This window comes from Plodia interpunctella, chromosome 26 (assembly GCF_027563975.2).
Source record: "Plodia interpunctella isolate USDA-ARS_2022_Savannah chromosome 26, ilPloInte3.2, whole genome shotgun sequence".
Classification (NCBI taxonomy): Eukaryota; Metazoa; Arthropoda; class Insecta; order Lepidoptera; family Pyralidae; genus Plodia; species Plodia interpunctella.
The window spans coordinates 3846624-3859999 of NC_071319.1; the positions used below are offsets into that span (position 1 = coordinate 3846624).

A 13376-nucleotide genomic window follows, 5' to 3' on the forward strand; every position below is an offset into this window, starting at 1 on the left:
TTCATTATGATGTGTGATAAAATATAAACAGTGTTTATCAAAGTAGTTTTTATCGTTAGAAATTGAATTTAATTGAATCGTGACTTCGTCTAACAGCGAAGCAGAGAAGGCCCGTCGTTGGGTAGAGATCAAAGATCGACAACAAATTCTGATGAAGGAGGCGACCGAGGCTCAAATGCCAGCGCATATTGACCAAATCATGCGCAGTGGGTTCACTATGAATGACATCAAAGGTATGTTTCATACAATCATCCTTGTGACTGTCTGTACACACGTCAATTCAACGAAAATTTCCACAGTTCAACACACAATTTTAGTAGTCTGCAAACAAAATTTTGGTAGTTTTGCAAAAATATATTTTACCTGAATTTATATAAAAAAAGATTATTTTTTCTCGAAAAAACTGAACATAACTTTGTATTATATTTCACAACTTCGTGACCTTTTTCTTGGCAGATATTTTTTTCTTATTTTTAGGACATTATGTCCTCCAATCCAGTCCAATGGTTAGAAGAAAATACCTGCTAAGAATAGTGTAGATTGCCATGGGGCAAACCATGGGGTTTAAAATTTAATATTCCCGTTATTCTTTATTTGCTGTCCCTAACCCGCACGGTCCCAGCTTAAGTGAGTTTTCCCCGCCCAAGGTCTCCACTACGAAGAGAACGAAGAAGTCCCCAGCTCAAAGATGAAGAGGCAACCGTCCAGACCTCCGAGGAAGGGGTCAATGACCAGAGGCGTCACTATACAAAATTATAATTTGCAGCCAGGTCGATTTTATGTTACGCTTTTTCTTCACTTCGTCTTTTCAATCGTTGCATGCCATTTTGTTTGGTATCTTACTTAAAGGGCAAAAGGAATACTTCATTCTCTGTAGTTCCTTTAATAGGTCTTTAAAATTAACAACAGACATTTTTTGTCAAATACTTACTGAAAAATGTATCGTGACAACAGTTTCAATCTCTTTGTGAGATCATTCTCAACACGAGTGCGACTCGTTGAATTATAACAAAAGACAACATTGCCCATGTTTCATAACTCAGACTATATATTTCTTCTGTCATCACATCTGTCAGTGTGCTGTGATAAATTTCTCGCTATTAATAAAAACTTGGTCACTTTTCTGCGTAATAACATGTATTTTTCGTAAATCATATGTTTGTTCTTTATTTTGTAGTTTTCGATACCTACCCTTTTGTCATAAAATATCTTGAATTATTCTACATTAAGCACAACATACAAGCGTGTATATCTCAGACATTACATAAGAGGCGGATTTCTCACGCGACGCAAAGCGGAGTGCGATGATAAAGCCGTATATGTAATTATTATTAGCCGAATATATTAACTGTTTATGTGTTTAGGTCAAGTGAACGGTATGCATCGTTCCACCAGTGAGGCGGAAATGTCCAAATACGAATTGGGAGTGCAAAACCTACCTGATGATAAGAAAGACAAGAGGGGGAAGTCTCCTTTCAAGTGAGTATGTTTTTAATATCTTTATTGTACAGTCGGGAGCAGATTATAAGATAAAATTAATACATTTATAACTTAGTCATGTTCTTGGATTTTGCACTTCCTACAAATCCGGCCGTCCGCAGTATTTTTTTTTATTGTAAAGTTAAATAAATAAACATGTCACCAAATTACTATGAAAATTTGCAGATTCTTCAAGAGCAAACGCGGCGAGAGTGGTGACAGGTCCAAATCTCGCAAATCCAAAACACCTGATCCATTTAGCGACACGGAAGTTTCTCCAGACAGGGGCATGAGAAGACCTAACCCACAAATCAGAGTCTCACAGGTAACCTTTATACCATAACACTTATGTCATTCTGAAGGTTGTTGTTTGAAATAAACGTTTTCAAAGATGTTCTAAAATACTTCTGCCATCCAAGCCATATTGTATTATAGTCAATCATACTTCTTAATTAGCGAGATAGAATTTTCTTTTTTTGGTTTGGTCAAATCCATTGTTTTTATTTGAAATGAAATTAGTATATGGATTAAATGGGCTAACGCGTACAAATGACAAAGTTTGGTTAGAAAAACGAACCTTTCGCAACACCAGCGCCCCTAGTGGCAGTGAAATCACTCGCGTCAGCCTCCATCGTGACTAACAAAAACTAAAATCTGCATTTCGTTTGTACAAGTTTTGACGATTCCTGTTTTTTCCCGCGCCATTACATTTATATTTTTTGTCCCATTTTGTTTTGTTTTATGTTTGTTTATGTTTCCCCAAGGCGAATCAAAGATATAACGACATGCAACCGAGAGTTAGCAAGCCAAATCTTTACGAGTATGACAGTCAGAATGGTTTGAACGTAAGTTAACATGACTTGTGGATTGTGTTACTACTAACACATTATACATTTTTACATTTGAAATGTTTTGTGCTATTGGTCAACTTTTTCTTTTAAATAGTAGTATGGAGTAATAATGTGTAACTAATTAAAATATTTCAATATTTTTTTAATACTTTATTTTCAACTCTTTCATGGTTAATTTAATTTGAATGATGCTCCTTAATCTTTGTATTACTTTCCTATTTACTATAAGTTTCTTTCTTCTGTCTGTTGTTTTTGAAATTTAAAAGATTTATTTTACAAGTTGTTAAATAAATAAATTGGAATAAAATTAAGCATAAATTAAAGTATGCTATTTTGTCAGAAGCTGCTTAAAACATACCTTTAATCTCATCTGCCTTAGTTTGTCTTTACTGTACAATAAATAGTTCATATATATTCATTACATTTCGCAGACGAACCTAACTATGCAGACGCCGACACAAGACCGTAAACAAATGACGACCAACACGCTAGCCGCCGCCACAACAGAGACCGTCGGCAATGAGATATTCGACGCTGAATGCTTGAAACTCATCAACGAATACTTTTACGGTGTCAGGTTGGTACAACAATCAATAGATATAATAAAACTAAAGATGGGTAAAATTTGTACATTGTATATTTTTTGGAGTTAGCTGCAACGGTGGAACATCAGTAATGTGGTTGTGGTGTACAGTTACGTGCGAGGATGAGGCACCTAACATTGCCGTATAATATAGTAGATAAAATATAGTAAGTAGTAATTAAAAGTATTTGCGAAACCATCTGTATTTTCTAATCATCTCCATGTATATTTATATACAAGCTATTGCCCGCGGCTTCACGCGAGTTTCTCATAACCTATTATTGTCAATATCTCGGATTCTAAGCAACGTATCGCGATGACACCTATACCAGCCGCCGTACAAATATTTAAACCGAATCAAATTCCATCAAATAGCGTTTATCAATTTATCGTGATGCGCGTACAAACATACATACAGACAGACAGACGAAAATTCTAAAAATTGTTATGGCTTCTATTATTATTTTTCTTAAATATCAGACATACAGCCCACTTACAGTTTTATTGTATGTATAGATAGATATAGATATAAACTATTTGTCTTCCTTTAAAAAAATATAATGTATGCGTACACATTATTGCATTAAATATACTATAGTTGAAATGAATTTCAGGATTTTCCCCGGTCAAGACCCGACGCACGTGTACATAGGATGGGTGACCACACAATACCATCTTCACTCCAAGGACTTCAACCAGAATAAAGTTATGAAGTCATCAGTCATTATCACCGATGATTACGATAGAGTTATTGAGAGGTTCGTGTTTATTTATTTACTAACTAGTTGATACCAGCGACTTCCTTCGCGTGGCCAAACAATTTTTGGTAAGGAGTCAAAATTATTAGAGAAATTTTATTGTACAGATAAATGTAACGATACCTATACATACAGAAGATGCTCAGACTGAAAAAGTATACTTTCTAGAGTTTAGCTGAACTATTATGACTGTTCTTAAGGTGTTTTATACCGTGTTTTATACCTCAACAGAAAATGCTCATCAGACTGAACAACTTTTATTAAAGTGTCATTTCTATGTTCCCTATAGTTTAACTGTACCATTATAGGTCTACATCAGGTGTTCCAGATCTTCGATTTTTATATATAATGCTCATCAGACTAAACAATTTTTGTTAATCGTCATTTTTATATTTCCTATAGTTTAGCTGTACCATCCTTGTTCTCCATCTGGAGTTCCAGTTTTCAAAATAATGTATGACCTATATGTTGCCCAGACTTAATAGCTATATAACGAAAAAGTTTCATTCAAATCCGTCCAGTAGTTCCGAAAATTAGCGTGTACAAACAGACAGATTTTTTTTCAAATTCTTACTCTGTTGCTGTGACACTATCGCCTAATTTAATTTTTATATAAATTTATTCAATGTACAGAATTCTTTTTCTACTGTTTTGTTGTATGTATTGATTAAATTATTAAACTAATTGCACAATTTTGACAAAAGATGGACTTTATGCCATATGGTCTAAGGCGTTCGAACCTTGGGATAAAACATAATAGACAGATAGACAAACAGACTTTGGCATTTATCATATTAGTTTGCATTCCATCTTGACCTAGTGACTAACCAAACTATATAAACCATTAAAAATCAAATCAGTATATGCATCATTGAGTAATGAAGTAAAACATATTGAACCTGTCGTTTATGATCTTCAGGATCGATTCATGAAGCGATTACTCAAATTACTGTAAAATATATCCGAAGCGGTGGTGGTGTAATGGTTAAGACGCCCGCCTGTGGATCGAAAGGTCCCAGGTTCGAATCCTACTCGTGTCACATGAGTTTGTATACCAATCTGACTCATGTGTGTTTTCATCGTCCACCACTTGCTTCCGGTGAAAGAAAATATCGTGAGGAATCCTGCACACTGGTAGATTCTTATTATCTTGTGTGTGAAATGGAGAAGGCAATGGCAAACCACTCCATTAATAATGCCAGAAAAGTTGTTGTGTGTGTTTTATTCCACGTAATAACCACGACCCTCAGCCATGAGGAATACGACTATGAAGAATATCCAAATCAATTAATATTGTACTTACAAAATTTGTAGAGTTCCCTCGATCGTATGTGTATTGTCTGTCCAAAGTGTCATAACAGCCAAACGCCTGAACCGATTTCGATCCAGTTTTTTAATTTGAAAGAGAATTAAATCGAGCTTTCTCAGCTATGTTTGCACAATGTGTGTTAGGAAACCGTCAGGTCTTAAATTCAAATTCTAAATCACATTTTCAGGAATTAGACCTTCACAGGCACATATTATACAGTAATTTATTTCTCACAAGCTACAAACTACTGGCATTTCGGAACAATCACTGCTGAGAAGAAATGCCGCAAAAAACTCATTTAACATATGATAGCATGAGAGCTGCATCAATTTAATTTTTTATTTTCAATTGTTATTCTTTAGTGTGAATCGCCAATCATGCTACATGGTTCGTGCCGACGAGCTGTACAATGAAGTGATGGCCGAAGCGACTGGTAAAGGAGCTTCGCAGGGCATGTTCATTGGTTGTTCTGTGGATACTTCAACTGGCACAGTGACTTTTACCTGTGAGGGGAAGGATACTAGCATTAAATTCAAGGTATGTTTGAAATATTATAGGATGCTGAGGTACAGTCAACTGCATGAACCTCTATGGCGCTGTAATAGCGGCGAGTTTGCAATTAATTCGGGTGGGTTGATGTGCTGTTGACTGTACATGCGATGGTTATTTATTATTCTAATAAATCAATTACTTTACAATAAGTATTTAAGTCTATATAAGCATATACTAAAGAAAAGGTATTAAACGCGCACATACCTTTTAATAACGTTTAATATTTGTTCTTTAGTATATAATTATGCAACGCGAAAGTTTAAAAGTAGATTTATAAGCTTGTCTTAATTTTTGTTTTGGAATATTTCACTTTCTCACACAATGTAAGCTACCTAAATCAGATTCCAGACTCTCGGGACTAGGTAGCCTTGCTCCACAAATAAGTTTGTTTGAATTTATTATAACCCTACCTACATGTATCCATACCCATGGGAGAAGTGAATAAATTTATTATTATTAAAAAATGAATTTGTATTAGTAATAAAATAAATTTGCAATATGTTTATCGTAATTATGTCACAGAACAGTTCATAAAAGTAACACTTAATATACTTGTATTACAAATCTGAAAAAAATTGACAACTAGGGATGCCGACGACCGTGCGATGTGGAGATGAGAAAGTAGACGAGAAAAAGAATAAAAATACGAAAGAAGAAATTCTTGTTGTTTTTTCGGAATTATCATTTCGAAAATAATTTCTATCTCAATAGAACACGTGCGGCTCGCTCCCGTCGGCCACTCTTCAATTATGCCATTTGTCGAACAAATTCAGGTCGACGCTCACCAATGCGTCGTATGGTTGAGTCCTACAATAAGCTTTTTGATGATGATAGATATATTCCCATGTAAATCTTACGAATATAAGATAACACTCACCTCAATTTTAAGCATGCTAGATGTTAATACTCAGTAGGTAACAAAGATTAGAAGTCTTATCATTATTATTATGTTTTTATCACTTTAAGCTCTCAGCCGAGGCTGGCATTCTAATGATAGACACGGGCCATGACCAAGTGGCTATCATTTTTAGGGTAGATTAAGGGGGTCAGTCCGTGTGTCGTTGGTATTTATGTTGTAGGTGTCAGTGTCTGTAGAGTCCATAAACTTCCTAACTATTCGACAGGTATTAAGAATTGCTGCTTTCTGCATATTAATATATGTAAGGGGTTTGAGATATTATTATTCTAATTATTTTTGCTGAGTATATTGTCATCGTCAGCATTCTGTGATTTATCTTTGCCTTTCCACCTCTCTATCATCAAAACTTTGATTAAAATTATATTATTTAAGTTTTGATGATAGAGAGGTGGAAAGGCTGCTAGCTGTTTGATTAAAATTATATTATTTAACAGCTGATCTCTAGTGGAAAATTTTTGTTTATTAAGAATTTAATTAAGCTGTGAATAACGTTGTGGGTTACATAATTATCTACACACACACATATATGATTTATATTTTAATAAGGACTTTATTTTGTAACTGTTTGTTAACCCGTAATAAAATAAAATACAATAAAGTAACAATATAACATTATCTTCCCCCAGATGGAGCCAGAAACTAAATTGTTCCCGGCGATATTCGTCGAAGCTACTTCTAAGGAAATACTGCAAATAGAATTAGGTCGTTCTCCCACCAGCTTACCTTTGAGCGCTGCGGTACTACCAACCAGCGACAAACACGTCATACCACAGTTCCCGCCAAGATTGAAAGTGCAGTGTTTGAAACCCCACCAGTGGGCCAGGGTAAGCTCCAACATTAACTTGAGACATGAAAAACTTTTTAAAGAAAAGCTTTTATTTAAATGATCCAAAAAGAAGAAAATAAAAATCTCCTTTAAAATTTTGACTATCAACTTATAACCTCATTATACACAATTTATAGGACCATGAAAGTTTGTCGCGAGGTTTACTTGTGTAGATGAACTAGTACCTATTTAATTGAGTAAAATACTTATAGGTACTTAGGCAAACTAAACGTGTATACAAAATTTCAACTCAATCGTTTGATATCTGCTTCAACTTTGAGTAGCAAGATTCCACCCGAACCCGAAACATACATACATTGCAAGTTAAATTAAAGCTTTTTTAAAATTACCTGGCTATATAGATCAGGGTAATTATTAATCCTCGACGCTAATGGAGAAATGTTAAAGTGAGTTTCTATGTTCATCTTCAAGCTTTTATTCGACCGACATTCTTTGAAATATTGCAATAAATTATATACATACATATATATATATATATATATATATATATATATATATATATATATATATATATATATATATATATATATATATATATATATTTCCTTCACTGATTAAATCGCCGAAAAAATACTGTTCTGGTGAAAACTAGACGCGTGCAAAGCCGCGTGTGAAAGCTAGCTATTTAAAATTTATAATTTCAGGTGCCCAATCAATCTCTGCAAGTTCATGCGCTGAAACTATCCGACATCAGAGGGTGGTCCATGCTTTGTGAGGACGCCGTATCCATGCTGGCCTTACATATACCAGGTAACTTTTAACTTAGCGAGAATCTCGTATCAGTAGAGGCCGCCACTGTCTTTGTTAATAGTGATAAAAGCTTGATAAATCCATACTATTATTATAAAGAGAAAAGATTTGTAATTTTGTTTTTAATGAATAAACTTAAAAACTAACGGACCAATTTTGACGAAATTTGGCACAAGAGAGACGAAACCTTATTATAAAATAAAATTATAGTTTTACCCGAACGAAGCCGGAGCGGGTCTGTAGTTATTTATAAAGAAATTATAAAAAATATATGTATATTCAAATGGTGGACTTCAATGACATATTATGGTATTATTCTCTGCCAGTCAACCACAATTCAAATCCCTGCTCTACGAACGCAGACGCGAATGCATGAACATTGCATAGTTTGTATGAGTGTTTTTATTTATTCAAAAGTTTGTTGAACTTTTCCGCGATAGATTGGAGCCGGCATTATATAGAGGACAGAGGTACACACACATTTACAAGGTTTTATTTCAATCAGAAGTGACTGTAATTTCAAAGATTATATAATATAGACATATCTGTCTATATACTCTTTGAAATTACAGAAAATTATGACGATTATTGATTATTATAGTTTGATAAAGCTATAGACATCGTCATTCTTTTCGCTTACACAAGAAAAAGGAAAGCGTATACACAAGGAAGCGGTGTAGACAATCAAATCAATTTATTTATTCAGAAATTAGACCTTTCCAGTCACTTTTTCATGTCAAATTTTATAGTATAATTTCTCAAGTAATTTCTGGCATTGCTACAAAGCTATAAGCAACTGTATTTCATACCTAGCTATAAAAAAATATTTTTGAAGTGAAAACTTCTTTAGCGGCGTTGTACAATTTTTGTGATGGGTAAAAAATTTTAAACTCGCGTCAGGACACGTGACCCTGATCGAAAATTCGTAAGACGTCAAAAATGCACAACGTTAATATTCAAGTTTTCACACTTCTGCCGGCACTCGCGGAGTGCAACACGTTTTTTTTTATCACTGTTTTGTTAATTTTTATTGTGTTTTGTTTTTACAGAGGAGGACCGTTGCATAGACATTTTGGAATTGATCGAAATGGACAAGTTGCTCAGTTTCCATTCTCACACACTCACTTTATATGCTGCGTTATGTTACCAAAGCAATTATAGGTGAGTCTCAGCTTAAACAGATTCCAGTTAGACACAAGACTTAATTGAAAGTTTTCTGAACTTGTCGTCATAAAGTATATCGTGAGGAAACCTCTCAAGAAAGTCAACTAATGAGTGCGTCTCCTGTTGGTTGGCAACACCGGGTGTTTATCGACCATACTGTAATACCATGCAATTGCAAAAAAATGTTTCGTCAAAAATCCGATTTTTTCACTTTAGTCACTTTAGTCGTTTTAGACATTAGAAAAATATGATTTGACTAGTTAGAACCACTTTTATAAAGATACCTATGTACAAGTGATTGTATATAAATATTTAGTACAGTCTGCCACAGAGAAATCTGACCCCCCCCTCCGCGATTTGAACACCATATCTTATGGGGTCAGATTTCTCTGTGGCAGACTGTACTCTATAACATTATACTGAATCTAAAACGTCGCCTGATTATATTATGAACTAGCGGCCCGTCCCGGTTTCGCTATAAATATAACATAATAAATTATATACATAAAACTTCCTCGGTATTCACACTATCTATTAAAAAAAACCGCATCAAAATCCGTTGCGTAGTTTGAAAAATCTACTAGTGACAGACTGAGGGAAGCGACTTTGTTTTATACTATGTTGTGATGTTCAAGGATTCAGTACTTGTTATTTGAATTTTTATTTTTTAATATTCTTTTTTCAGAGCGGCTCACGCGTTATGCCAGCACGTGGACCAAAAACAGTTATTATACGCGATACAATCGCAATATATGTCCGGTCCGCTCCGGCAAGGATTCTACGATCTACTGATAGCATTACATCTAGAATCTCACGCCACCACCATGTAAGTATGCATTAAGATTACCATTTTAATGTTTTAAACTATGCCTAAATTTGTTTCCCATACACATTATCACTATATTTTTAGACTAGAATATCTCTAATATCAACTCAGTCACAATTATTTTTTAAGGAATACAAGATAGCTTATACCTCATCGAGCAAACTGCTGGCTTGGTTGTACATTCTTAATACACAAAACTTTTAATCTACGGTATTAAGACAGACTATTTAGTATTAGTAGTTGTTTAAAATCTTCTTGTGGTAACCAACTTAACGAACGCGGCGAAAACCCATTTTATAGTTGTGATTTCGCCCAGCTTATACCGCTATGTTTCCTAAAGTTACTGGAATCCTAACTATCCTAACTAATATTATAAATGCGAAAGTAAGTTTATTACCTCTTCACGCTCTATCTACTCGACCAATTTTCTTGTAATGTTCAATACATATAGTTTTAAGTACTTAAGAAAAGGACATAGGGTACCATCATCCCGGTAAAATAACCGTTCCCCTGGGAAATTGCGGGCGAAACCGCAAAGCTAGTTAAATAACATATGAATCCGCATTTACCAGGGAAACATGCAAGAACGAGTTCGTTATACCCCTGGGCCCGGAGCTGAAGTCCCTATACGAGGACCCCGAGATGCAACACAGCTTGAGATCGTTGCAGACCGAGAGTGTGAGGCCGCAGATGAAGATGACAGATATCGCGTGAGTAAATAAATATATTAGGACAAATCACACAGATTTAGCTAGGACAAATCACACAGATTTAGCTAGCCCCAAAGTAAGTTCGAGACTACGTAAGTAATGGGATACTAACTCAACGATACTATATTTTATAACAAATACATATATAGATAAACATTTATGAAAATCGTTCAGTTTTTCACATAATTCACGCGGGCAGAATCGCTGGCAAAAGCTAATCTTAGTTATATTTTATTTCGAAAACAGGCCCTTGATATTTTGTTTTTATTCCAGTGAGAGCATAACAGAGATCAGCAACCTGTACTCCCCATACTTCCCGCTGGAAGTTGTCCGCGAGTTCGTCATGCAGGCGTTGGCCGAAGCCGTGGAGACCAATCAGGTCCACAACCGGGACCCTGTGGGGGGCAGCAATGAGAACCTATTCCTGTAAGTCATTAAACGATTTTACAATGTTTTACATAGGGTGAGTTTCATCAGTCATCTTTGTCATTGACTTTGACCTGGCACGGCTGACGTTTAGATAAAATGGCGTGGCGTTTTTCTACGCTGGTTACAGTTAACGTCATAGTTGACTGGTGCAAGCCACACTTAATTGCAAATTAATGTTATATCTTGCAATCTGATTCGTTTTGTTTCAGACATATATTTTTTAGGCTGATAGCAAATGAACACGGCAAGACGAGAGAGAGAGACAGATTGTCAGAATTAAGTTGGTATAAGGGCTAAAGTGAAATCATTCGCCCCTAAGTGGTGTAGTGATAGGTTAAATCGAATCAAATAATTTATTCAGAAATTACACATTTACAGGCACTTTTTCACGCCAAATTTTATAAATATTAATTACTGAAAAAGCTACAACCTTCTGGTTAGTTTTCATAGATGATGATGATGTATTAAGTTAACGAATGAATTATGTGCCTGTGTGCGTACTTTTTAAATGTCAGCCACACAGGTATCTTCACGCGACTATTGTGACCCAACAAGTGAGCAAAAAAAACGATAGTACAAATTGATTTGAATGAATTAACACGAAAATTGACAAGCTACGAGTAGTAGATAGATATATAATATAGTAAGTAGATAATATCCCAAACTTCGGTGCAAAATATATACAAATGGAAGAGAATGTGCAGAGTTTTGTTACACTTCCATTTATTTCCATTTATATTCCAGCCCGCTGATCAAACTCGTTGACCGGCTGCTGCTGGTGGGCATGATGAGAGATGAAGACGTGGAGAAACTGCTCATCATGACCAACCCGGAGACCTGGGACCCCACCTTTGATAAAGGTATAAATAAAGTAACATCGGACGGGGAGGTGACTGACGTGTTGTATCGTTACCACACATGATAAGGAATAAGGGTATTTTTTTCTCGGGGGATAAGGATAGACGTCCACCTAACTAACTCATAGGCTAACTCACTGTGTAATGAGATTACCATACATATATTCTTACCATATATATGGATTGATTGATTAGAAACCTTCATGGGGACTTTTCACGTCGAATTTTTTATTATATGTCACGTCAGCTATAATATTTCCAAAGCTACATACTACCAGTATTTCGGAACGACAAAATGCGGACAGAAACTCATTCAATATAAAACATATAGTGTTGGATAGATCACTATGGGCCAAGGATCGAACCCGGGACCTCCGCTATAGCATAGAGATTATACATCTTCCATTTTAACATTCTAAGTGCTTCACAGAGGGCAAAGACGAGCATCGAAAGGGTTTACTCCACATGAAAATGGCGGAAGGCGCGAAACTACAAATGTGCTATCTTCTACAACATCTCAACGACATCCAGCTGAGACACAGGGTGGAAGCCATCATTGCTTTCGCTCACGATTTCGTCGGCGACCTACAGACTGATCAGTTGAGGTTTGTGCTTCATTTCCGACATATATTGCAAGATTTTGCAATGTATATTATATAAGGGTGTATGTACAGTTTGGGCACCGACGCTCAACGGCTGAGATGAGAGAGAATATGTATGTATGTATGAGGGTAAATATGATTGTTCTGGTAGAAACCTGTAAATCTATATCGAAGCAGATATCTTCAACGGGTTGAGTTAAAATTTTGTACACACGATAGCTTTTATTATACAAATAATAATTCATAAAAATAACCACTTGTTTTTGTCACGCGTTGAATGCAACAACATCTCTCTGATGACAATAAAATATTCCTATGATAAAACTTACATTTTCTTAAAAATCCTATCATTTATCCATTTTAATTTAATTTGTCATTAGTTATATTATATACTCATGTGTCCCTATATCATAAGATTTGAAACGACTAAATAGGAACTCTTTTGATGGTTTAAAGATGGTTGACGCAATGCAGGCTGCCGGTTGTGAAATTGCAGCCAAATCTTCCGAAATTTTTAGATTCATTTTTTACGCTAACTCCAGGCTTCACAGCCCCGAATGAAACATACGCAAATATAATAGAGAGAAGAGCTCTTATAATCAATGCTTCCTTTCAGACGTTACATAGAAATCAAACAGTCGGACTTACCCAGCGCGGTCGCCGCCAAAAAGACGAGGGAATACCGTTGTCCACCCAGGGAGCAAATGAACGCTATTCTCAGTGAGTAGACATCGCCTTCA

The 13376-nt window shown here is 35.4% G+C and overlaps 1 protein-coding gene across 10 annotated transcripts in view; it reads left to right on the forward strand.

Moving 5' to 3' along the window:
* RyR (Ryanodine receptor) overlaps nucleotides 1-13376 on the forward strand; it is a 112760-nt gene that overhangs the window by 36212 nt on the left and 63172 nt on the right. For 7 of the 10 annotated variants that reach the window (XM_053764718.1, XM_053764723.1, XM_053764720.1 and 4 more), the window contains exons 33-49: nucleotides 97-233; nucleotides 648-770; nucleotides 1365-1479; nucleotides 1666-1804; nucleotides 2244-2324; nucleotides 2762-2907; nucleotides 3528-3671; nucleotides 5343-5517; nucleotides 7078-7275; nucleotides 7943-8048; nucleotides 9098-9209; nucleotides 9898-10038; nucleotides 10611-10748; nucleotides 11022-11174; nucleotides 11922-12037; nucleotides 12465-12639; nucleotides 13253-13356. In XM_053764718.1, coding sequence (XP_053620693.1) covers nucleotides 97-233; nucleotides 648-770; nucleotides 1365-1479; nucleotides 1666-1804; nucleotides 2244-2324; nucleotides 2762-2907; nucleotides 3528-3671; nucleotides 5343-5517; nucleotides 7078-7275; nucleotides 7943-8048; nucleotides 9098-9209; nucleotides 9898-10038; nucleotides 10611-10748; nucleotides 11022-11174; nucleotides 11922-12037; nucleotides 12465-12639; nucleotides 13253-13356 — 2303 coding nt within the window. The remainder of the gene's footprint in view (nucleotides 1-96; nucleotides 234-647; nucleotides 771-1364; nucleotides 1480-1665; nucleotides 1805-2243; nucleotides 2325-2761; nucleotides 2908-3527; nucleotides 3672-5342; nucleotides 5518-7077; nucleotides 7276-7942; nucleotides 8049-9097; nucleotides 9210-9897; nucleotides 10039-10610; nucleotides 10749-11021; nucleotides 11175-11921; nucleotides 12038-12464; nucleotides 12640-13252; nucleotides 13357-13376) is intronic. The other 3 variants (XM_053764717.1, XM_053764719.1, XM_053764721.1) reach the window with 2 other exon arrangements.